We start from the raw sequence: 26,974 nt of genomic DNA, 5'->3' as shown, positions 1-26,974 counted from the left end.
TGAATTCTTTGAGAACAGCAAATTCACAATCACAAATAAAACATGTATTTTCCGCATGCAGTACCATTTTGCAAAGAATAGCACTTCATGTCATTTTGTGTCACATATGTGACGAAATGTTCTTCTTTTGCATTTTTTGTCTGAATAGTCTAGATCGCTAATTCTTAACTATTTAAACGGAAGTCATGTTTCGGAAACGAACACTTATATAGGATAAAATTGTGGAAGCACAAATCGCCAATGACATTTTATTGTAGATAAAAATCCGTAGGATATAAAGTCTTTGTTGGAATCTTCCAAAGAACGAAACCGTTCGTGTCACTGCCCTAAGATTCTTACTGTCTTGGGAGATTCCGACAGTCTCATCAGAATGCATCCAAATTGCCTGCCTTCAAATCCCCGAATTCCAAGGAATGCAAATCGGTCTAGTTAATCCCCAAATCATCTCTCCTATCCCCTTTCGTCCAAAAAGGCTTCTGTTTGCGTCTTTTATCGACTCACAAAAGAGGTTCCTAGATTTTGCTCCTTCGTGTCACACTGGATAAACTCATCTCGCTGCGTACTATTTCTGGCCAGGGTTTGTGTGTCTGTTTATGCAGCTAGCTATTATCTCTTCTCAGCTAATCTGATTTGGGGGGGGGGGGAATAAAATAAAGTGTGAACAATTTATCTCTTGAAGTGTGATTGCGAGTCCTCGTGGCAAACAAGCTATTAAACGCCAGAAGATTTGTGGAGTTTCTGTTACTTATTACTCAGCAGCCTGCGTAAACATCTTGATAACTTGGAAAATTAAAGCTAACGGTAGTTATTACTACTGTGTGTCTGGTTAGACTAATTGGCATTACCAGGACTTTCCAAATGGTCCAGTCCTTCAATGATTAAATTAATCCATTGGTTTGAATCCTTCATACTTTGTTGTGCTCCTTTACGTTTTGTGCTTGCGAATCTGTACTGACAATGAAGACGGAAACGAATCGGCAAACGACTTTTGACTTCGGCAGCTCAGTTGCCGAGAAGAAGTAACATAAAGCGGGGTGTCTTGATCTGGAATTGCGCAATAGTAGGTTCTTAAAAGCCCAAGAAATGATGTCTTGGAAATTGATAGTATGGTATTTGGGGATATACGTAAATAAAGACATCATGAACGAAAACAACAAAGGTTGTGAACTTCTTGTGATTTAGAAGCGTCCGAATTAGAACAATCACATTTTTAATTGTATGTCATTCAGCCCAAAACTTTAAAATTACTTTGTGACTTTATACGCATTTAATATACAGGGAATCTAATACCCAATGTGAGTATAATAGTAGACGTAGCATGACAAAACACACATTTCAGTGACACAAACCGTACAGTCATCTAAGATTACTCAGTTTCAGCAAACTAATTTTCCTAAAACTCAAGACTGTCAGGGATAACAAAAAATCGATTGAATAGTAGGTGACCTCGGACTGCCTTTTCGCTCTTAACGTCATAGCTTTTGTATTTTTTTCTCAGCCAGAAAATTCTCCAACAAGCCTCTATATGATTCTTTGCATTGGGTGTGACGTCGTTAGCAGATGTCTATTAAGGAATTGGACGTCTAACCTTGTCAGCCCAAAGATTCCTCGTAAGACTTTTTGGGGCAAAAAAAACTATTCACTGAGTAATTTACAAACATGAATCATTTCATTCACAGACTGTTTCTGTAAGTGTGCCTCAGTCTAATTATAAAATATATTTGTTTAGAGTGTTTGAACCTGTTCCCAATAGTACTTTCTTCTTTGTTGCCCTTTTTTTTTACAGACCTAGTGTTCGGGAACTAATTTTTTTTTTATTATAAATGTCACTCATTCATGTCGCCTTTAAGGCACAAAATGTCACCTATTTTCTGCTCTGTTCTGGAAGCATTGCCTGTTGCTAAGATGTTATTCGGATTCATTAATTGTGTTACCTTTGCAAGATAAGGCTATTGAAATGTGCTAATGATCTGGGGATTACAGGGATTAGGGGACTGTCATCGTGACTGGTGACGTCATTAATCGTCACCAATATCGATTATTAAAGACCATTGTCAGTCCTGTCGTATGACTGTACTATATTGTATTCTGTGGAAGGTTTTTAAAGTTTACAAATAGTGTAGTAAAGGAGATTATTTCAATTTTTGTAGCACTCCACAACGGCTCAAGTATGTAACACGAACCTCATCAGCACCTAAACTAAATATCACCACCATATTCCAAACAGTACCTTCACGACCGCCATCACCATCACCACCAACACAAATTGCCAACTTCTCGAATAGATCCCTCATCCTTCATTGTAATTATCACTGTACATGTATTGTGACATTTTAAAAGAAAGCCCTAATGTGTTGACCCCAAACCTCTTGCTCCAATAGATTGTATAGTTGGTAAGATGAGCAACCGCTAAGTTGACCAAATTATAAAACCCTTATGTTAGTCGCCATAAAAGCCGACCGCAGACAGACAAAGATGGTGGTCTGGTTTCTACTACGGTGGCCCGTCTCCGACAGATTAGTCGATTTACCCACACAAGATTTATCCCCAAGTATCCAATTTACAAACTAAATAAACTGGTACGTCGCTTGGTATATCACTTTTACCCAAAAATATTATTAAAAAAAAATCGAAAAGGGGATCTTCTAGCGGTTCGTACAGTCTATAGCTCCCAATAATTTGTGTCTAAAAAATATAGTTTATCCACAAAAGTTATACAAAATCGGAATAATTTAATGTTGAACAGCTTTACTTTGAAGCCGCCGCCGCCCTTTGGACGCATCGCGTCTCGTCAAGCGCCGGCTTTTATAGATTTTGTCCTAGCGCCCTCTTGAGTCCACTTGTCTTTGCACTCGACGACTGATGCATGAACACGTTGCTAAAATCAGAATGATGAATAATCGGATGAAACAGCTTGCCCAACTTCCGCTGTCACTGAGGGGATAGGGCTCCGTTTGGTTTTATTTTTGGATTGAAAGAATCCCTGATATTTTTGGATTATGTGGTCCTAAAAATCGCAGCACACGATGTAAAAAAAAGTGGGGAAGAATTAATTATTGTTCTATTTGCTCCAAATCTCGAACACTGTTGTTAGGCTGGACTTAAATTGTGCAACATGCGTTTTTGTTTGTTACAGCATGGAGGAAGGAATAGGGGTAGGGTGTCAAAAGCACCTGCCTCAAATCGTTTTTCAACATATTTCGAAAATTTCCTCATTTCAATTTCATCACTCAGAATTCGAGATCATCAACCATGCACTTACGCTGCATTCCAGAGGAATAACCATAAAATTAACAACTTAAAAAAACCTAGAAATCGTGGAAGCAAATAAAACTGCCAGATTCCCCACAAAGATTCAACTTCGCAAAGCTTGCAAAGTGCCACTTATGAACCCCCTAAGTGCCGTGTTTTCGTTCTGATTAACGGCCTAGTTACACCGCTCACACGTCCCGCCACTGCTCCAGTTTTCCGCTTGAGTGACCCTGGTGCATTCCGCAGCGGTCCGGTCCAATAAACACGGGGCTTACAGTCACGCGTGGTGATTGGCTAATGCTAATAGGCTGAAAGTTTATCACTGTCACTCACTCAATGGGAGTAGGGCTAGGGACACATGGGCGGTGCAGACGGGCCAACATGTACAGTCCATGTAAATGTACAATGTACATGTACATGTACATGTAGATCTACAACACAAGCAGATATCACACACACGGTATGCCATAGTATGTATATTATGTGAACAGTTCTCTGATTTCCACTTGCAAACAGAACCCCACTACCGGCGCACATGCTTCTGTGACTGGACTGACTGACAGTTAATTCTCAATACGCGTACCCAGTTGATAACGCCGTACTACACGTGATCAATAGGAAGCTTATAATAGTGAAACCGCACGAGAACATTTCAACAGATTTTATGTGTCTCTCCGAGGTGAAACCACGTTGAAATCGACCCTTGTCAGGCTGTCAAACAATCCTGAGTTTACCGTGACTGCATTCATGCTTTTCGCAGGATTTGACACGCTGATTCTGAATGCGCACTCATACTATTACTGTAACAGTTCGCAGTGGAATCTTTCCAAAGACTTCAAATTCTCTAGCTGCAGTCTTTACAATCACAGTCATCCATATAGCAGTATCCAATCGCCTATGTGTGTCAGTTGGGAACTTAACCATGTGCTTTAAATAATGGCTTAAATATACAAGCCCTATAAAAGCACTGGTTAAAAAGCCACTTCACACCTTGACTTAGTCTAACCCTTGAACTCGTTTTGCCTCCACAGCCACAACAAATAAAGCCACACCAATTTGGATGACTCGCCTTCCTTGGATATTTACCCCAACGGATTTAACTATAAGGAACGGCTTTACCACAAGTGGGAACGGTTGCGTCTAGCTCGCCCTCACCCCCAAAACCACGGAGGATTATGTCATGAAAGAAAACATTGTCTTGGATTACCACGGAGTACTTCACTAGTGAGGAAATATTCATATAATTTTGAGCATGATAAAAACACCAGCCCATTGGGGTGATGTCTACACCACCATGTTACAGAACGTAGCACACGGTGGACAACCACTGAGTTGACACAAACCCTTGCACAGAAGTTTGGCCTGACTCAACCAATACACGGGAGTTTACGGCACCTAACACCGGCTTAGTGTGATCCGCTGCCTGTCCCGTCTATCACGCCAAGCACTGACAGCCAGGTACCCAACGGAGGACGCCGCTGCGCCTTGGGTAAAACAAAAGTTGAGCACCGGTCGCCCTTTGCCCTTCGACGGCGGGGGTAAAGTCACTCGGACAGGGCAGGGGTGAGAAAGACGTTCGCTTCAGCGCGCGGGTGTCACCAAGACACGCTGCTGCCGCACACACGGACCCAGCACCAAGAATGGGAAAATACATAGTGTGGATCCTGGTTGCATGGATGTTTAGCCTATTGGCCGTAGTGTACATTCGAAGGATCTTGGTACACCCTGATTTCAGTTTACATGGTAAGTAGCAATATACATGTACATCGGCACCAAATTGGTCCCTTCATAGTCCGTCCCTTACAAAATACTTCCGGTAAGGGGACATGACTGAAAAGCTGTCTGGAATCCTGTCTTAACTACGTGGCTCGTTTATGGGTTTGATCAAGTCATATCCTACTATTACCCCGGTCCTGATTACTCACAGTTAGCTTGACCCCTGACCTGTCATACCCGTTTAAAACCAGTAGTAGAACTAGAAGCGAATTAATATTAGACTACATTTTATGACCACAGTTAGCACAGCAGCTGTTTCATGACGACAGATTGAAGGGCAGGACATCCTTTGACAATATTTAGTGTGATTAGAAAAATAAGCACTTCCACGTTGGAGACTGGTACCAATTTTGGTTTATAAAACAAATCTTTTTCACAGGTCACGAAATGTCATGTTGTGAGAAAGCGAGTTGTAAAAAGGTTAATTGTCGTCTGACAGCATGCAACACATAAACGGATCAGTCGATATTTTCTGCGCAGAATTACTTTGCTTATTTTAATTCAAAGGTCGAGGAAATATTACACTCTGAATGAAGGGTCGAGTAAATATAACGTAGATATGGGATATCGGCGATGGGTTATGCATACTAGTCACCCAGAGTGTCAAACACTTGTTTGTTTAGATTTGCTGATGTAAACAAATATCAAATCAGAGAGTAACGAACAAGGTTCGGTCATGGCCTTACAATGTCTTACACTACAGTGAGTGATATGCTTCTCAACAATAGCACATTAAGGGCGTCATTCCAAATTCGAACTGAATCAAAGCTGATAACTTCATTCGTTTAAATCAGGAATTATACTTAATTTGTTTCCAATCCACTATCTATGTTTAAAATCCCTAACCTTACACATTTTTTTTTGACATTACCCTTCCCAATTCCCTGTTTCCGCAGATGATGCGCGTTTTTCAAGATTAAGAAGCCAGCAGCACCAAATAGTCGTACCAACATTAGTGGACGAAAACGGCAACCACGTGTCTTACGATATCATAAACAGCCGGAAAAGGACTCGAAGGGATGTCCATTCCAGCTCGGAATCCGCCTCGGACATCAGGCGGCTTCATTACAAACTCTCAGCCTACGGGAGCGAATTTCACCTGAACTTGTCACTCAACACCAACTTAGTGACGAGGAACTTTCTCGTGGAATACATGGATGAGCACGGTGTCAGTCACAGACACCGGACTGTGGATGATTGTCATTATCACGGACATGTCGCTGGGCATGATATCTCCAGTGTGGCCATCAGTAACTGCAAAGGCTTGGTAAGTGTCCGAATTACGAGGATACCTAATTCTAACAGTATAACCATTAGTATTCGTTCAATACAGTATTATAGTCTAATGGTCGGTGCAGAGGTAACTCTAATTTCTGAAACCACGTGGACCGTACTGAAATGGTATCCGAGAGTTGGATCGTGTCCAAAATGAACATCCACAGCTATTAAGGCTACGTCTCTTGTCAGCATGTCCCCAAGTTGTTGAAATCGCCACAGACCTAGACATGAGCCATAGACAAAAGATTTTTACGCGGCTTATACCAATTTCATTTTGAAGGAGACAAATAAAACATAAGACGCGCATAGAAGTGACACCGATGCTACGGTAAATAATACGGGTAACCCTGAATAAAACCCTTACTCTAACCCTTGCCCCGATTCTTGTACCTATTGCCTTTCCTCTATCTAACCCACAAAATCAATTGTCATGTTTTTGCAATGGAAATATCTTCGTTCTGATTTTCTTCGAATCCCATCACACAGACAATAGAAGACTCGGACGTGTACCAGTAGTTATTTATGACATAGGACATGGCACACGTGGTTTTCCCGGCCAACTCTTCGACCTTTGCCACTCAGAACTGCACTCGATGTTCATTGTTTACGTCGGGGATACATTCATGAAAGTAAACAACTTCAACGGAAATATGAATCAAATAAAACCTCGATAGCGCGGGATTTAGTGTTATCTGTCGCTACCTTTACAGCGAACAGACACCAGTCGTGTACTTGTATCACACCTACTATGGCGGTTATCAAAAACCAAACAGTGATGGACCGGATTTTAGAGTGGGGATATATTGGGCAAGATATAGCCGTGAGTAAATGCCATTGAGTGATAACTCCGAGTACAGCATGTCAAAACAAATATGGAGTGGCCCTAAACAAAAAGCACACACCGTATTGGAAAGGCAATACCACCCAGCAATGTCGAAACCCACGTGGATTTTGGTTATCAGGATGTGATGCTTGGTGCGAGCCACGTACATGTAGTTGCATTTTTTTTCAAGAGATTCTTTCCCTGAATTCAGAGCTTCTAGCGATAAATTAATAAACAAAGCCTTGTTTGGATTTAAACATGAATTCTGTAATGTTTCATTGAACTCCTGTACTCCCAGCGGATTCAATGTATATCATTGAAAAGTAAGCGGCGACTGTGTATTATAACAATACGTGTATCATGTAAAATACGGATATTAAATGCAAAAGAAAAAGACGTTTGCAAACCAAAGCTGCTTTAAAATGATATCGTTTTAAATTTTCAGTGACGTCATTTTATCATTCTCAAAGTATGCCTACCTGCATTTTTCACCAGTTAGTTTACAGACTTGAGCAAATATTAAAACACTATGATGATAAATTTGCTACTATAGAGGATGTACGTCATACTTGTTATCGATGTATCTGCCATTTATTTATGTTAACATCGATAAGTTTGCTGTAGCCGTGATTACATGAAGATCAATTATCAGTTTATTTCTACAGTCAATAAAATGACGCAAAACTGTCAGTTGGTACGCCTAAAAATAGACTCCAAATGACCAGTAGTTAAAGGTTATTCTCCTAATGAGCCACCTGAGGTAAACGCGTGTAACAGCAACAAAGAATGTCGTATGTGTTTTTAAAGACGTTAAAATTCGACATTTTTTTGGTTTTTTTTTATAAAGCGGATGATAGAAAAAAATATGGAAAATTGATGCCAGAGACTTGTTGTTGAGCGTGTGACCTCACCCGGTAGCTCTACATTATGCGCAATGTCTTGCCATCTTGGGTTCACATTCTTCAAGGAAGCATTCCTCACCAGGGAAGAATTGAAACAGGAATCTTTTCAGGCAACCTTCCTCAAGATTTGATGCACGTGTTCGCAGCCCTTTGAGGCGGTCCAGTAGAATATAATTGACCTCGAAATAACTGCTTAAGCTGTCCTCTACTTCTTAAAGAGAATTGTTTTTTTGCCTTTCTCATGTCAAGATTAATTACTTCCTAATGGCCCCGAGGAAGCGTTCGTGACTGCGAATTTAAGACACAACCCACAATTTCCAGGTCACTGAAAAGACAAGGGTTTTGCAGTTAACCTAGAACAGAAGACCCAGAACCGCATTGATTTTTAAATTTAGGACTTGACACAGATATAAGGTGTAGCCTGAAGTAAAAAGCAACCATGGAGGTTTTTTTCTGGTAAAGTTAGTTACCCTACGTACCTTATTTTAACCCTAGCCAGGACATGCTCCACGCATGACTAGGGAAGCAGCTTTCATCACGTCTGGATGCTAGCTCAAGGCGGTACACCTGCAAGGCTTTTGCGTCTTGTCTACGTGTTGCTTCTTCCGCGCCTCGGGTGGTGAAGCCTCAGATATTGCTGCGGTTTATCGGCCACAGTCGTAGGACTTGGGGTAGTCTCAGCTTGCATGCGTAGGATGGGGTGACGGTGAAACACCTTTGACGTTATAAAGGAGGAACAAAACATACGGGAATCGGGACGGGGGAAGGGGAGGGCACGACATGGTGATAAGGTCTGTTGAAATTCACTCCACATGGATAGCCTCTTTAAAAAAAAATGGGTCAGGCTGAAAAACGGAAATAAATGGGCAGTTTTGTTGGGTTTGGTGTTACTGTTAGTGATAGCCCATTGAGAAGTGGGTCATGAAAAGAAAAGGTAGGCTTATATACGGGGATTTTGCATTTGGCTCTTATTTGTCTACTTTATAATGTTTTGGCCTACGAATATTTAGTCAAAACTCAACTTTGTACCCGCAGACATAACATGAACAATAATTCATGACAACGAAACCAAATACATGTATACAGCATGCAGCTTTTCGTTTTTCTGACCTAAGTTTAATTTGATGATTTTTTGGCTTTGTAATTGTAACTAGGCCTTAATGTAAGCCATTCTATAGGCATAATGCTGTACCTATTTTGGGACGATAACCGCCGAATCATCTATGCAGCACCAATAGTTATCCAGCCTTGCAAAACGGTATACATTGTATTGGAATTCAGAATAGAACGCTTGAATAATGTTTCCCTTGCGGCTATAGATCATCCCAATCGCTTATGAGCTTTTGAGTTCTGTCAGGTAGGGCAGAGTGTTTTCCGATCCGTCTCAAGTTGTTAATTCACCCGTCATGACCGTCTGAAAAGGATTCTTCACAATCGGTCTGAAGACTGCATGCGTGTGCATCACTCAGTCTGAAAACGCAATTCCCTAGTGTTTGGAGGCTTCCGAGCGAAGTTTCATCAATTCATTGAAGTCTTGAAATGTTTAAGGTAGCTGTTGTATCTTGGAGAGTCCCAGGGTAGGCCTGTGTAGGCTGTAATCGGGCAGACTGGGGTGAATATGGTGTGATTGGTTCGGACCTTGTGGCAGTCATTCCGATCATGCTGCCATGCACGAACCGGAATGCGCGAGGTCGCCGACGTCATGACGATAATGCTCCCGTCTACACCTTTTTTTTATTAAATGACTAATAATTATAATGTGAAAAAAAGTAAAACTGCTGCAAACTGCTTACAGACTGGATGGACCTGAAATATATAAATCTTAAAATTAATGTGGCCTGACGTTGCGAACTTAGCAAGTTCTTCTTCAGAGGCTAAAGAAGAAGAACTTGCTAAGCCTCTGAAGAAGAACTTGCTAAGTTCGCAACGTCAGGCCAAATTAATTTTAAGATGTAATAATTATAATGGTTTGAAATCTTACGTCTAATCTTTAAACTGATTTCATAAAATAAGTTCACTGCGTTAATTGCTTCATGGAAGGCAGTATTTTAAAGGTAACAGTCCTTATCTTGAATAAGGTCGGAAGTCAGTCGTTCCAAAAGCTACAATGTCCGCCTTTGAATAAGACCAAAGTGAGTGGCTCGAATTTATACAGAAATGTCTGCTGTAAAATCCCAGTTGGTTTAAAAGTTATATCCATTCGGGATTTATTCTTACATGAAACTTTTCGGCGAAGATCAAACTGCTACCACAATAGTGTCGCCATTGAACATGTTTTGAACGTGACATGCTAAATCACATACATCTATTCATTCCTGGACATGACACTGTCCCCTTTTGCAATTTCAGAGACGTCATTGAACTTTGTTCAAAATCCCCGTTGAAAGGAAAACATTGACGTTTATAAGTGGATCTCATATGCATAACATTAGACGCCAAATAATCGATTTCTCCAAAAGGAAAAATCTATTCTGCATTTTCTTCCATGGTAATTGATCCATGGTAATGTCGCCTCAGGACTGAACACGAGACGGTTGTGAGTTGGCACCGAAAGTTGAGTTGTCACACAGGTTACCGAACACGTGGAGCATTGGAAATGGATTTGAAAGCGCGGCCGACGTGCGCAAGTCACGTGCTAATCTCCCGGATGTCATCTCAATCACGAGTTTTTATTTTCCAAAAGAATACCAGTTCAACTAATTCCCGCAAACATATTCATTCACAGAAATAATCATAAAACATAAGATTAAAATACTTAAATTTCAGACAGGTATTTTTTTTTATTCCATAAAAATAAATTAAGGAGCAGAAATTACTGAGATTGTTCGAGGCCGGTTAAAAGAAATATGGCTGCGCCCATCGTCGACCGTGTTTTGAAATTGTGTGATACATACAGGTTGCATCGATATCTTTTGGCATTATTGAGACTTTTTAACAAGCCATGTTGCCTAACGAATTTAACATACATCATGAAAAAAAGGTAAACAGAACTTCGGAAACTTTGGGCGGGCTCACACTCACACTGTTAACTTGACACTTTTTCTCCGGCTGTAGTACTGAGTAGTGTTGTAGTACGCCTCTCTAGTCGTAGTCGTAGTCTCGACAATCTCAGTTAATAATGAAAGTTGCCCCGGGCCCCGTCGACATAACGAAATAATCAAATAGTATCGACGAATTGGGAATGCGAAAGAATGTTGCATTCTCTAACGCCACTTATTATCTCAAAGACTCAATAAAGGTCAGTCATTGCAAAAATGTTCAAAAGACATGAATCTGGGGCTGAGAAACATTTCCATGTTCGTTAAAAAAATATTTGAAATTATGAAAATGCACTCGACTCTCCAGAGACTTTGTACACAACCGAAGAAGTGACACCTGGCCCTTGGGTACTACATTCTTTCCCTGAAGAGACTTCTTATCCTAGTGTGTCAAAATATAAATTTGGAACAAATAATAAATATGAAATAAACATTTCCAATTGTTAACAAGCTAATAAAGTAGAAAGATTCCCATATCTGGCCATCACTTATTTTCCCTTAAATGACTTATCAGCCATCAGAAAGTGATAATACGTATGTCCTAAAATGTCAAAATTAGAAGTGACATATTTTGAATTTTTACTGAGAAAACACTTAAAAATTTTCAGACCAGTCCCATCGGGTTTGTGCACAGGGTGAAAAGTGATGGCCAGATATGGGAATCTTTCCTATAAAATAGTGAAGCATTTATGATTTTGTAATCAAATTTAATTTCATTTAATGTATTTGTTTCTGTTTATTCCCTCCACCAGCATGGACTTATATCAACAGCTGAAGCAGATTATTTTCTAGAACCTATTCATGATTTTTCAAGCAACACCTTTGAAGGACATCCACATGTCATCTATAAAAGAGATTCCGAATCCAAGCATCGATACAATGAGGATGGGGATTGTGGAGTTACAGGTAAGACTTTCTTAAAGAAATTCTAGCTCTGTGTTTTCTCTCTAGAGAAGTTGGCCTGTTTTTTTTCAGGGATGTGGATGTAGTAACAATTGTGTGTAACTATTTATAACAGATTCCAAGAACAACCACATTGTACACACTTGTATCTTGCTGTATCGACGCACCGATCTGTGCAGACCTTTGTGAACACTCGAAACAGCAACTTCCGAGATTTGAATTTTGAGGTTGGGTTTCTTTAACGGGTACCCAGGTAGCCGTATTTTTTTCCCATCGGTTACCCGGTTCCTGTACTACCCGCAGATGTACAATGTACAGGCCTAATCCATATCCAATGAAGTAAAAAAAAAAAAATATTAGCTTGTTGAAATTTCAACTCTGCAGATACAAGACTTTGGAAGCACTTACACAGATTGACAACCCGATATGTTTGTATGATAACCATTGTATGATTCCGTCAATGAGTACACCATTTTCTGTTTCAAACAAGGCACTACACTTTCACTTCAAAATCTCCTTCAAATTGACCAACTCAAACACACACATAGAGCGGAGATAGGCCTAATCCCATCTTTACCCGCAACTGAAGCACACTCATTCAATTCACAAACACTGTGTCGTCTGTTGAAACTACAAAGTCATATTTGCTCTTACTGCTAGCTCTGGAGTGCTCTTCTTTGTAGGAACAAAGCAAAAACAAACACAATCCACAGGACATGTTTATAAAGTAGTTCTGATACATTGTATGTGTCTAGACTTCAAAAATTGAAGCAAAATTGGTTGGAAGCAAACGAACGCTGAGAATGTCTGAGTTTATTTTGTAAAATGCAACATTTGGCATGAGAATACGCCGTATATCCACAAGTCTTAAAAACCTCAAAAACAAAACAGTGGGAAATAGTGTATAGCACCTGAGAGTCTCAAGATTATATCAAATTTTCTCACACTCTCCCGAAACGGAAACGATATTATCACAGCTTTTCACAACAATACAGGTTTTAGAAACCCTTCCTGTGCTATCATTTTCATGTGGATTAAGTCAGAGGAGCGATAATCCCCCATTGAGCCATGAGACACCCTTGAACATCTCTTGAAAAGCCTGCCAGAATAGACCCCTAGGGGGCCTTGTCTGAATGAATCTCGCCCCTTGAGTTGAGCTGGGATTTTGTGGACATAGAAATGTTTTACCCCCCAAAGGTTAGCCCATTATTGAGCCAGATAATAAGGACTGAGACCCTGAGAACATTCATGAGATTGAAACCTTTGGCGCTGCTTGATGTAAATAGTCACCATGTTGTTTTCAACATCACCCCAGTCCAGGTGACTGTGAGTGTTATTTTCTTGTTAAGTTTTAGCATCTTGGGTGATGTCTGCTGTACGTTGTTGTAACATTGGATGGTTAATGAGATTGAGAAGTTTTATAAAGTAATTGGTTGGTGTTGTGATGGAATGTGAATTGCTTTGAACTTGGAGTTGTGTTTTTTGCTTTGAAACATTTTTTCATTATACCTGGTCATCTTCTTTGATGGAATCTGTCAGAATGTGTACAGTACCCCTATTAAAACTGACAGTCTTTTACAGTCATGTCTTTTTCAAAGTCATGTGTGTGCAGTTTCCCATGGTGTTGGAATTTGCCAGGATGGCATGGTCCTAGTAAATCATGCTAGGGAGTTGGGGTTAAAGCATGGAGGCATGGTTAGTGATTACTTTCGTATGCAATCCCCCCTCCCCCTCCCCCTCCCCCCCCCCCTCCAAAAAAGAAGAAGAAACTGCAGGTATTTAAAGATGCCATTCAATGAGACAAATCATGACAAAGGAATAAATGACTCTGTCACAGCGCACAAATTTGAATAGCTTGTGACTTAACTTCGAACTGAATCACTTGTGGTTGACTTACGAATGACAAACTTTCAACCCTGGTTAAAGTGCAATGACCTTGTAGGTTTATACAAAAAATAAGAGAAAGCGACCTCAAAAACCCTGAAGGATAAGAACAAAGGGTTTACATCAACTCCAGTATGCATTATCAATAGAAGACCCAATTTAAACTGACCAGTGTTCTCTATGTTATTTATTAATTCATTTGTTGCACGTTATTAATATTGCACTACCACTTAGGCCGAAGCCTTGAAGTTTGGTGTTTGGAAGCATTTGAGCACTAAATTTACTTTCTGGTCCAAAATTAATGAAAAGCGGCAATTTTCATTTCAAGGACAGGTCAATTTTGGGATGCTTAAAACAAAGTGTTTTTTTTTCAGGAAGGCAGAAATTCATCCCCAATTACGGTTCTGTAAATCTTTTCATGTTCTCATTTTGAAAAAGTGATTATTAGTATTTTTTTTTAGGGGGGGGGGGGGGACACAACTTTCTCAATAGCCTATTGCACCTTTTATTTTTCATACTCTGCATGCTATAATAGCGGTTTGATTTATCTGACCTTAAAACAAGTCTTGCATCACTTAAAATATAAATTATACATGCTCATTGATCCACTTGATTTAATTATTGAGGTTCGTGGCGAACTAATGGGTTTCTTCACGTGTGAAGTTTTCCCCGTACCTTGGAGGCTTTGATATTTTGCGCCAAAGGTATCAATCTTTGATATCTCTTCAAACACACTCCCTGCCTCATCAGGTATATAATATAGGCCTAGTCCTCCACAAAGCAGAATTCAGTATTAAAGGGTGTTTTGTTGATGTCGCATAACGTCACCGTTCAATACGAATTGAGCTAACATTACAAGATGATTTGGGTGAATGTTTTCGTGGTTGTGAGTGCCAGTGCAATGGTGGGAGCGTATTTGGGCCCGTGGGTGTGTGTGCCAGTACAAGATAAGGCACTGGCTTGCCCTCCAGATTGGCAGGTATTTGGCGATTTCTGTTTTCGCCTCTCTGGTAATGAGCGCAAAGGTTCCTGGCAGGAATCAATTGACGTGTGTCGAGATCTGGGAGGGGAAATGGCAGCTCCACAGTCATCTGAGGAGAATGACTTCATTTCGACACTCGAAGAGTCTGATGTGGCCTGGATAGCGTGCACCTTGAATTCACCGGGTGTTTGGGTGTGCGACGGTCGTGAACCTGGCACACAGATGGACTTTCTTGGATGGGACGGCCCTCAACCACCACATGATTCCAGAAAGTCCTGTGGTTCAATCAAAGGAAGGTGGCAAGCCCGACCATGCGATGACGATCATAGAGCTGTCTGTGTTCGACCAGTCGCCTGTGTCTATCACCCAATACCGGGAGCATCTGCCAAACATCTCCGCATCCGTCAAGATACTTGCATCCAGCTCACCGGCACCGAAGCTGGTGGGACCACGACGGGCCAGTCACGGTGCCTCACCGGTCACGTCATCAAGGAGTTTGCGGTCCAAAGCGTGAATGGTTGTGCCGCACGCTGCATCTCTGAGCCTGAGTGCCTCTCCTTCAACGTCTTGAGCAACGGAGAAGAATTAATGTGTGAACTGAACGACTCCAACGGCTCTGAAGATTCGGATGAATTTTACGAGTCAGAAAACTGCATTCTTTATCACTTGGAGTAGGAGGCAGTTTATCAAAACTGCATTCTCCACTGCATGGAGTAACAGGTTGATTGATTCAAACTGCACCCTTTACTACATGGGGCAAGAGGCATGAAGACCCGAACTGCACCTGCTGCTAGATGGAGTAAAGGTAGATTGATTTAAACAGCACCCACTACTTCATTGAGTCTAGAAGGCTGATCCTACATTTAACTGTCATCACTACTGTACAGTGTACCAGAAACTGAAACATTAGAGCAGTTTGTCTTAGAGACACTGAACTCAGAAAACTGTTTCATTGGTTTACTTGTGAACTAATATGGGACTGTCAAGGACACAATTTGTTTCACTTTTTCAAATATTACAGCGATTTGCAATTTTTGTGTGTGTCGTGCATAATTCTTGTTCGATGTATTCATTATTCAAATATAAATTAGTAAGTTTTTAACTGTTAATTTTAGATAATTAGTTGGATGTTTTCGTGTGAAAATCTCCCATTATTTGATTGGTTCAATAGGCCACTTTAAATGACGTTGGTACAGTGGTGTTTCACTCGCCTTTCACCTATTCATTACACCCGGGGTTCGAGGGTTCGACACCAACCTAGGTACATTCAGTTACTTCCTCATCACGTGGCGTTTACGTCTACCCAAGATATGTTACAATTTGGGGATGGAAACAAGGTTTTTTTTAGCGTGAATTGAGACAATGTCTTAAATACATTTATGACCACAATTGATAACCTCGATATAAATAACCTCTGACGTTGATTTTTTTTGTGAATTAAGAATAACTCATAATTATCGATGGATATTAGAAAATAGCTCACGGGCTTGTGTTAAAAAATTAAATTAGAGGATGAAGGCAAGAAATCATACCAGTGCAAATTTTTTTTTTATTAAACGAAAAGTATTAAAGAAGGATGTGATCCACAACTTGTCCAATATTCCCAGCATGACATCAGCATTAATAAGGCTGAGGGAATGCGGTGTGTTGGACTAGGAATCCAGGCTGACATTTTGCCTTACAGACAGGGCATTTCTGAAGGCCAATCCATTTACCTGGCTCTGAAAAAACCCAGACACTTGCAAAACAAAAAGTTAATTCCAAACAAAAAATGGGGTGATTAGAATTAACTTTCATAAGTTTGAAGTAATGATCATATAACGTTGATAGAATAGGAACCATTGAAAGTAGAATTTGACCCCTCCTCCCCCCCCCCCCTTCAAGCGGTTTTGAGAATGTTTTATTAACTTAAGCCTTTTTTAGATTATTTCCAGACTTGATTTTGCCAAGTTTAAGACTTGACTTAACTACTTTAATTCCATCACGCAGCCATTGCAGAGAGAAGTCATCAATTAGGAGATATTTCCTTAGATTCCGTGACAGATATGCACAGGAAACGTTTTACTTGGGAAGTTGCCAGACTGACTTTTGCCATTTAGGATTCTCATTTTGATGTAAAGATGAAACAGCCAGGAACAAACAAAACAACTTACCTATCATGGCAGAGAAAAGTTTAGTTATGAAACTGACCTGAAAATAACTTGAAGCCATGACCTGATTTGGGATTCGACCAATCAGTGAGTCACAAGGTTGGGGAGTGGGAAGGTTGATAAAAGTGCTCGCAAACTTGAATACATGCAGTCGCCAGCAAAGCAAGGATGATTCTATCTATCTGGGAGATGCACCTGTCAGAGTTCTTTCACAATGTCACTGTCATTCTTGAGGGGGGAGGTGGGGGGGGGGGGGGGATTGTGTAATGGGAGGGTCACTGACTCACCCCTTTTGGCTCAAGAGGGGGAAAGTACCCCATTCAGGAAATGGTCTCATCATCCAGGGGATGTATTCACTCATACCTGGAGGGGGGTTGGGAACTTGACATGAGTAATCACATAAGTCACAGCCTCAGGATTAACTCACACTGTCATTGTGAGACCCAGTTTCTGTGACCATGGGCTCATAGAGGAGGGGGTAAGGGAGATCATAACTGGCAAGGGATAGAGTGGGGTTTGTCAGGGTTGTAACTGCCGTATGCCAGGTTTTATGTAAGGCTGCATAGAATTGGCTATGGCTTTCAATTACTCATGCGCCTATGGAAGCGGCTAAAGCCACTTGGCTTTCAATTACTCATGCGCCTATGGAAGCGGCTAAAGCCACTTCTCATAGACACTTGTGTTACTGCTAGCCGTAGCCATGTCATTGGGGACTCCAGCATGGATTCAGCTAGCCACCTGTACGATGTTAAGATTGATATCCAATGTGATTGTATGTGAAGGATATAGGCTTAGATTGCCTCAGGGTTTAGCTGCTAAATTTACGATGACAGTCGATTGATTACACTTGATACAAATACATTGGGTATCAAATTTCATTTCTCCATGTCATATTGTACATCGACGTGTGGGTCCTGCTCAGTATTTCAGACCGCACAGGTGGAAATTACTAGAAATGTCATTACTTATTGCACACCCACCTACTTCTACTTCCTCAAGCCCCTCCCCCAAAGGGGAAGGAGAAATTCGGGAAAACATTCAAACAGTTGAAGAAAGTCATATAAAACTTTCATCTGATTGATGCCCTTGTTCTGTCTGCATAGCCACAAATCATTTGCTTACTTTTTAAAATACTTGATACTTTTTTGGTTACAGGAAAAAAAATTACCTGACAAAAGAATTTTATGTGGCATTAAACAAGTTTTTTTTTCTCACTATTTGTAAGTGTAGGTGTAGGTGTGGTCCCAAATAAACTTTAACACTTGAGTATGATTAACACTAATTGTCTCGCTCGCTGACCACAACTTCCTCAAGACTGATTATATTTCATCATCATTCATAAATTGGTAATTAATACAATTAAATACATCCTCCTCATCCACGGAAGCGGCCTTATTTCTCATGATGCAGAATAGAAAACTTGCAGAGCATTTCTTGTTCTGTCACATCAAAAATAAATCAAAAACATCCTCGCATTCATATTTAAAATGTAGTTTGACCTTAGTCCAAGGACATTCAATAATTAGGTCCCTGTTATAATTTCTGTGCAAGTCTGTAGAAATATTCTCTTCCAAAAAGTACACAAGACCCAATGAACACAGTAGTCTGGGACTGCAAGGCCGGTCTTTATGAAGACCTCCCTGACATTTTTTCCTCCCCAGACATGCGACAGGATAATTTCATTTCAGAAAGTGAAATTGTTTCAGACTCGGGATTCATGGAATATTGCTGGCAACATAGAATAACATTCACAGCGTGACGTTGTGACTGTAATAATCCACGCTGGAGGGGATCTTCAATCTTCCTCCAGAGAGGAATTCTCTGTAACATTTGTCTGCCTGAGGGAGACTCAAACTGACAGGAGCTATTGGACAAAGATTGCTGCAGTTTTATTCTGTCGTGTAGAACTTCTTTTTACGTTGCAACTAATTTTCAAAGAAAATTTGATACTTTGAGTTGACAGGGATTTTTTCACTAGTGTATTTTAATTTTTATGTCCATGTAGCAGCGCATCATTCTTAAGATTTCTCACATTGCCAATTGTTTGAATGGCGCAAGATACATACATAATTGTCAGTGAACAACACATAATTCTTAAGTCTGCTTTTGTGGGGGGCAAACAATTTAAACCCGAGAATGAATTAAACTGCTGCAAATTTACTGACTGGATTGACCTGCAATATATGAAACAAACTTAAAGTGGCCTGATGTTTCAGTCTTAACAAGACCTTCTTCAGAGGCAAATGACAGTGGTACAAGACACAAACATGTAGGGGACACACAAGCATGCAAGGGTGGAAGGAGAAACACAGAGGAGGGAATAGAGGAGCAAGTGAGTGTGGCAGTAGGTGAAGATCGAAGGGGATGAAGAGATGGGATGGGACATGAAGGAACAATTTCAACCCAATGGGTTTGTATTTGGCAGTCCTCAAATTGAAGGGCCTACAGCTATACTCCCTCTTACATCAGCAGCATAGCAACTTTGTCAACGGTTAAGGACTCGGAACATGACATTTGTTGGCCCCCATTGGGGAAGCACTTTGCTTAGTAGTTCTAACCATCTCTTGAGTGTTCAGAACACCATGTCCCACATCACAACAGTCAACAATTGGCAAATATCAAATGGAGCAACACATCCCCCTGGAAAACTGATGATCATTGTCTGGTACCAACGAGACTCTTGATTGTATATTCACCCTCTAACCATGCTTTGTTTGTCAAGTATCATTTTCCCTTCAATTTACCAACAACTGACTTACCTTCCCCAGACCACTTTTCCCCCTCCCCAGACAATTTTTTTAACAGACGCCCCTTCGTTTCTGTCTTGCTGGGTCTTGACTTTCATCAATCCTGGCAAATTACAACTTAAATGCGTTGTGTGTTTCCCTGAGGTAACTTCCTGCATCAGTTGATGAACTGTTGGCTATAGTTCCCCCCAAGAAAATCCTGATTTTCTTTTCTGTGAATTCCCAGGGCACTTGGCTGTTCTTCAAAAAACAACTTTAAAGTCGCTGTAAGTTTTGACCATTCACTTTACTCACTGGGAGTTCTTTCAAGAAATTTCTGGAGGGTACGTAAAGTATTTTCTGAGTGTGATATTAATCATATCCTGTTTTTGTAACCAATTTGAAATCGTGGTGAGGTTTTTTGTTCATTGCTCTTGGCATACATTGTAATTCATACATGCCTAGCCTATCTGAAATTATCTCTGGGCTCTTGTATTTCTCCCTAGAAATGGTTTCAGATGCAATTATTATGCGTCACCCTGTTATTTTTTATTTACATGCATTTGGCTTGGTTTCCCAGTGGGTGTTCAATGTTGGTTTCTTTTTCCCTTATGCATCCTGCTCCATGTACACTCCCTTATTGTGTAACGTCATGTTACACAGAAACACGGATGTGTTTGCTACATGATTTGACCTGGAATGAACTTAGGGTCATTCTTGGTTAAAAATTGTCAGCTCATATTGACCAAGTTGCTGGCAACTCACAAAGAGGGTGAACAAAAGTTTTGTTTTGCTGCCTAAAGCCATCAACTTTATTTTACAAGACAGAAATTGAAACCCATTTTGCTGCAGGCTGAAACCAATTTCAATGTTCACTTCAGCAACAATTCTTCAAGTTTGTTTAAAAATAACCTGCAAATGACGGAGATGAAACATTCATGTCCACTGTCCCGACAATTGCCCATTGAATCAATACTGCTGGTTCCACAACGTTGAACATTTGGGTCTCTAGAGGCTAAGGCACATTTTCCCAGCGGGTAGCATACCGTCATGTCTGCGTCTCAGACGACGATGCAGACATGTTCTTGAGAGGTACATGTACTCCTTGAGTCTATCGATTGAATTCGTTGGCTGGTTCGAGTCGAGTCTGTGGCGTCAGTGAGGTGCAGAGCCTGAAGGCTGAGGCAGATGGTGAACTGGGCAGACGAAAAGGAGACATCACTTGTCAAGTGCGGTGGTTGTGTAAAGTTACTTGTGAAGTTGCTTGTGAGTTAACCATCTCGTTATACTTGTGCTTAAAACTGTCCTCTCTTTTTACTGGAACTGAAGGGCTAGCCTATGTGCTGTGATTAAGTTACTGACGGACTGACAGACTGACGGACTGACTGATTGATGGACTGACTATGTGTTGTCTTAAACTAAGACTAGGTCTAGCTGGACTAGAAAAGTCAAGTCTTCTTTCTTCCGGCTCAGAATATTTTCCCTCATATTTTCTCATTATTCACACTGTCACAAAAGCAGAACCAGACATTCATGTGTGATGGAGTACACTCTGTTTTTGTTTTGACTCCGAGCGACAGTCTGGGACAAAGTTTAAATTCTTGTGAAAAAAAAATCTATAATCAAGTCTTTAATCATGGCCAGATTCATGAATTTCGATCCTTTAATCATTATGCCAGTAAACTGTCTGTACACTTTTACTATGGCAATAAAAGAAACCACTTTTCAATGTATGTACCATCAGACCAGACTATCAGTGCACTTGAGTTACAGACAATTTACCTATGGTCAGTGAGTATAAAGAGTTAGTATCCATTGACAGTGCAGTATCACAATATTTTTTTTTATGAAGAACAACAGCGCATCGTTTGAAGTGCACTCATCCAGAAAATCCATTTCAGACGCCTGATCTTGAAAACTGAAAGCCTTTTCTCAAACGATTAATTTCTGAATAAAAAAAAAAAAACCCTGCCAGGCTGCCACTTGTGCTGGTTGAATGAAAAGGTCATCAGTCAATGCCAGAAACATTTTCCAAAGTTTACCCTGTTGGAGCACATAGTCTGGATTTGGGTGACATTAGCTTCAAGGCAGGAAACATTAGCACAGCAGGTGCGCCTGAAAACGATACTGTAAGAAAATAAGGTCTATTTTGACTGGGGAGTATCGGTTTGTGGCCGTTGGGAGTTTATTGCGGCGTTGCAGATTGAGAACGGAACGGATTGAGTTGAAGTTGGGTATGAAGGGCCAATTCAAGCGATGACTAGGCCTAAATCTTGCAGGACGGGGGACGTTTTGATAGGGCCAATGGGGGACTAGACGTGGGTATTATTCACCGTTTAAATTGGAACAGGTGGATTGAGGTCCGACGGTGAAATCATCCTTCCATTGGCTTCTTGAACTTTCCTGTTGCCAAGAAAAAGTTGATGACAGGTAGAAACTGGAAATTGTTGCAAGTCTCAGGTTTGAGTTGATCAACTTTGGTGTGTCACTTGTAGATTGGCCCAAGGGAAGAATTAGTCAAAATTAGTCAAAACTTAGTCAACATTAAATATTTTAAAATCCCTCTGGAACCTGTTGATCGCATGAGACACCAGTGCAAAAATGTGCACTTCAAATAATATTAAACCAGAAATATATACAAATCACAAACCTTCCCAGCCTTTTTGTCACTCATCTCTCAAATCTTAAATTTCCGTTCGTCCTTTTATTTTCCCGATCCCGGCACTGAAATCCCCTTGTTGTAATGCGTACCCACGTCTACACTCCACACTGACTGCAGGGGGTTAAACCTTGCATGTAAGGTTAATGGTGCTACGGAATGTTTTATCCCTCGCTTGTTGGCTGGTGGGCTCTCGCTAGAGGTGAAATTCAATGCTGTATGGCTCGGCTGGTCCCCCGCTGGCAGTACACTAATGGTGACATTGAAGAGGAACATCTCTGTTTTCAGGAACCAATTTTTTTCTCTAAGCCTAAAAGATTTGGTTAGCACAAAATATGTATTTGTTTTGCATTGTTAGGTAACCAACCAAAATGTATGTGATTAACACTGCATATGACTGGTTCGCAGCTAATTTGTGTTTAACACATAAATTTGCCAAGCAATATATGTTTTTGCGTAGTAGATCCATGCAAGTGGGCCCCTACAGTTGTCCGCTCGACACAGCAAAGCTTTAAAGGTTCTAAATAAAATTGTAAAAGCCTCTTAATTTGAAATCCATCCAACGTGCATCCGCTCGATACAGCAAAGGTTTTAAGATTATAAACTTTGCAAAGCCTCTAAATTTGAAATCTGTCCAACATAAATCCGCTCGATACAGCAAATGTTTTAAGATTACAAACGAACTTGGTAAAGCCTTTAAATTTGAAATCCGTCAAATGTGCTGACGGTCACATGAGACTCGCAATTCATCACAAGTGACTGAAATTTAAGTGGCGATTTCCTTGTACTAAACAAACATTTTACTCAGCCGCCCAGTTGGAGAAAAACAAGTCAAAGTGCCAAGATTTAAACACTTAGCTCAGTTTGTAGCATCACCATATTCCAAGACCTCATTTTCTCGTGTTTGGTTATTGCGTGATAGCGACAAACATTCCCGATATCTGCAACTCCCAGGCCCTAGCAATCCCAGCTGCCCCAGGAATGGAGCACCACTAATTGGTTATGACATGGCGGACCTTGTAGTCTAGATCTGGAGAAGGTTTCGGCGGGGAACAAAAATAACCCCCACTAATTCTATCGCAGTCAAGGAGCCTTGATAAATTCTTGTTTGGGTGCCTGAGTTGCTCTTTCTTCTTCTTGCACCCTCATCTCGGCATTCAGTTTATTCCTTAAACCTAGTGTCAAGAATCAACTTTTCACTCCATAATACAGACCATTTACAATGATCTATCTGTTCTCAGATCAAAGTATTGGGGGATTTATATAATTTCCATGACTTTACGTTTGTATACTGAATCTGAAACAAAACTAGACTTGTTTGGATACTCAAGCTGGAACTGAATGTCTCCCTTTAGAATACTTTATACTCAGTGAGTCAGTCAGTCACTGAGTCAGTCATTAACTCGGTCAGTCAGAGGACCATATGCGGGCACTTCAAGAGCAGCAAAAAAAGTGGTAACATTTTAGTTCTGCAAATGTTCTAAACAGGCATGCGATGTTCCTCGGATCAGCTGATACCTCGGGGTTTTTTTCACTTTACATTCATGCCATTGAAAAATGAAAACACTGTGAATCTTGTAAAGCTTGGAACTTACTTCTCAACTGTCTGCCTGTCTAAAGTGTTAGCCAGGGACGGGCCTTTGAGAATTAAATTCTGCAAGGATTAAACTGTCAGGCCGTCCTTACTTTAAATGGGGGTGAGAAGTTTTGCAGCAGCAGATTGTTTGGACCAAACAAATATTTGTTTTGCATTTAAGAGTGAAATGTTGATAATCTGGAATTTCACACGACCATGTGATTTCATATCTGTAGCACTGCACGTATAAAATACTCTTTGTATACACGTTTGAATAAAAAACGCGTTGAAGTTGTAGTTGTACAGTCATAGCGTGCAATGAAAAAATGGAAGTGTATACATGAATTGAGGTGATAAAAGTTCACGCAGAGTTGAAGTAAACGATTCCTAATGTTCGGTAGCCTAAGGAATGGTTTAATACCCTACAGACTCATCATGAACCTGACCAGAGCGCAGGTGTGTTGTGTCTAGCTTGGCAGACATCCCCACCCCTCCCCCACCCCCCTCCCACCCTCCCTGTGAAATACTGGAGCTGCTTGTGTTGTTTCTAGGCTGTGGAGGCGTAATGAGGACAGAAGGCACCTGGTTGGGTGGATCGGTTTTACATGTTGGAATGCCAGGTGTTTCCTTGTGATGCCTGGTAGTAAGCCAATTTTGTTTTATGGAGATAATAAAACGTACCCGTGGGACTGTTTGGGATAACTTTGAATTGCAGTTGGACGGTGGAGACTTGTTATCATTGTGTTTTTATTAGAATATGAAAACAATTATACGTATATGCCCAGTTGAAAAAAAACCCCGCCTTTTTTAGGGATTTTAAAAGTGGCAAATGCCGTTTAGCACACATGGGAGTTTTGTTTTAACGGCAAATGCATGCTAAAGAAAAAGAATATAATTTTTTTAAATTTTTTTTGTGGTGCCTGTATAATCACCATCAGAAAAAAAATAAGATGTCGTCTCAGAATCTCCTTAAATTAATAATACTACCCAACCAAAAAGGAAGAACAAAATTTTATTAAGATGGGTCCCCGCAGCTTCACGTTACAAATGAAATACAGCAAACTGCACAATTATTATGCAGTTCAATTCTAAATGAAGAACTTCCTTAGATCGTGGTGATGTAACACGGAGATACACCCATGGGATACTATTGCTAGAGTCAGTGAAAAAAACAAGAAAAAAATTGATTGACATGAAATCTGAGGCGGTAATGAGCCCGCGTCGAAGCTTCTGCTTACAATTCCGGAGGCAGACAGCACATGTTATTCAGAGTGCTGGGAGACTGACAAGATTTGTGAAGAGCGGTCTGAATTGAGAATGTCATGATCTTGCATTAATGGAGCAACACAGCACTCCCGACCGGTACACTTTAGAGGGAAAGTGGCAGTTTTTAGATGGAGTTGGAATTTCATCAGATTCATGAATGGTGACTTTTTAGTCTGGACAAAACGGCGGTTAAGTGACTTGTGGAAGTGCATACTGACTCACAGAATTAGAATCATGTACGTGTTTCAGAAAAGTTGAACATGTTTTAGATTGCCGTTCCAAACATTGATCACTTGTCATTGAATTATTTCGTCCCAACCCCAATTATTCGTCCCCACGGTGTGGCTGCAATGAAATAGAAATAAAAGTTCTATTCCATGGTAAATAGAATTTTCATTGCACGGTCACAATATGAATGTTTCACAATCGTGCAATGGAAAGAATAATTTTGTTCAGTGACAGATGGAATGAAATGATTATTACCATTTCACTCATAATCATTCATCATTTGTATCCTATTGCACCTCCAGGTCACCTGGTGGTGTTAATCTTTTGAAAAGGTGACAGAAAACATATTCTATTAATTTAACTTTGCAGGGGAATGCTCACCGTTTATTGCATGATTGATTGATAAAGACAAATGCTTCACAGTTTCAGATTGGACATGATTTCCTGATTTTCTTGAAGTTGTGTAATGCCAAGAGATAGATGCCAAGAAACCCATCCCCAAACTTGGCTCAGGGAGCTCTGCTGATAGAGCCAGAACTGGCTGTCTCAGACTAGAAGTAACTGAGCTTAATCCCACCCCGCCCCCACTATGGCAAACCTCTCAGGGGATCCTGCCATGAGCTAAAGAAGGAAAACATGTTACCTGGCCAGGATGTTACGTTGGCCGCTAGTCTCCCATTTGACTCTTTGAGGCTTCCGTTATTGCTAACCTAATATCCCAACACGTCTGGCAAACCTTTGATAAATGACATCAAGTCACGCCAGGAAGCTGTGCCCAAAATGTAGCAAATTGTACTTTGTGACTATTTTCAAAGCATTCTTGGGCTGTTTTTGTGTGTGTTAAACTACATGTAGTAGCTTATGAAACATATCTCAAACTCCAATACTGTACCCTGTTCTATCTGATGGACTACGCAGTATTTTTAGCACTATGGTATCCAGTCTCTTCTACATTATACATGCCATAATTTCTCAGTTTTAGGTATGAAGAATGAGTTTACATTGGGTTTCCTATTTAAACTGTTGCTTTGGATGGTTTTCTAGAACTAGTCCTGGTAAATGTTACTTTTGATTCTTACAAATTACACTTTTTCAAGGGTTAGAATGGAGCAACTTCCCTTTCAAGTTCAAGTTTGTTCTGTGACCTCTTCTAACATCATAGAGTGGTTGAAGAATATAAACCCAAAAGATGAATCCAACTTATGAATCAAAGCAAAATAATCCAAGTATCCATAATTGCCTATTGATTTACATGTATAATCTTAAATGTATTATTACTTCACTTTGTTACATTGTTTTATAAAAATTTTCTGGCTTTATGGAAATAAATGTTGGTTGAATTCAGTTGACTGAATTGAAGAATCTAAACTCGAAAAACGAATCTAACTTATGAATAAAAGCAAAAAGCATTTATCATACAGTGCTGTGTAGTGAGTCAACGGCGGTCTTGCTGCGATCAAATTGATCATGTTCACAGCGTTGGTGTTCTCATAAATGTAGAGTTTATTTTTATTTTCCACGCGTGCATAGA

The 26,974-nt window shown here is 40.4% G+C and overlaps 2 protein-coding genes across 4 annotated transcripts in view; both read left to right on the top strand.

Moving 5' to 3' along the window:
• LOC119722529 (A disintegrin and metalloproteinase with thrombospondin motifs 6-like) overlaps window positions 1–26,974 on the top strand; it is a 71,327-nt gene that overhangs the window by 987 nt on the left and 43,366 nt on the right. For 2 of the 3 annotated variants that reach the window (XM_038192701.1, XM_038192702.1), the window contains exons 2-4: window positions 4,284–4,995; window positions 5,925–6,295; window positions 11,822–11,975. In XM_038192701.1, the coding sequence (XP_038048629.1) occupies window positions 4,893–4,995; window positions 5,925–6,295; window positions 11,822–11,975 (628 nt within the window). In that variant the 5' untranslated portion in view covers window positions 4,284–4,892. Of the gene's footprint in view, window positions 1–4,283; window positions 4,996–5,924; window positions 6,296–10,874; window positions 11,012–11,821; window positions 11,976–26,974 lie in introns of those variants that run through there. The other variant, XM_038192703.1, reaches the window with a different exon arrangement.
• LOC119722531 lies at window positions 14,622–17,207 on the top strand. Its single transcript, XM_038192707.1, has one exon. The coding sequence runs from the start codon at window positions 14,716–14,718 to the stop codon at window positions 15,511–15,513; it is 798 nt and encodes a 265-aa protein (XP_038048635.1). The 5' UTR covers window positions 14,622–14,715; the 3' UTR covers window positions 15,514–17,207.

The sequence above is a fragment of the Patiria miniata genome, unplaced genomic scaffold, assembly GCF_015706575.1.
Source record: "Patiria miniata isolate m_02_andy unplaced genomic scaffold, ASM1570657v1 HiC_scaffold_15, whole genome shotgun sequence".
Classification (NCBI taxonomy): Eukaryota; Metazoa; Echinodermata; class Asteroidea; order Valvatida; family Asterinidae; genus Patiria; species Patiria miniata.
The sequence above is the reverse complement of the archived record's forward strand: the minus strand, read 5'-3'. Positions and strand labels throughout refer to the sequence as shown.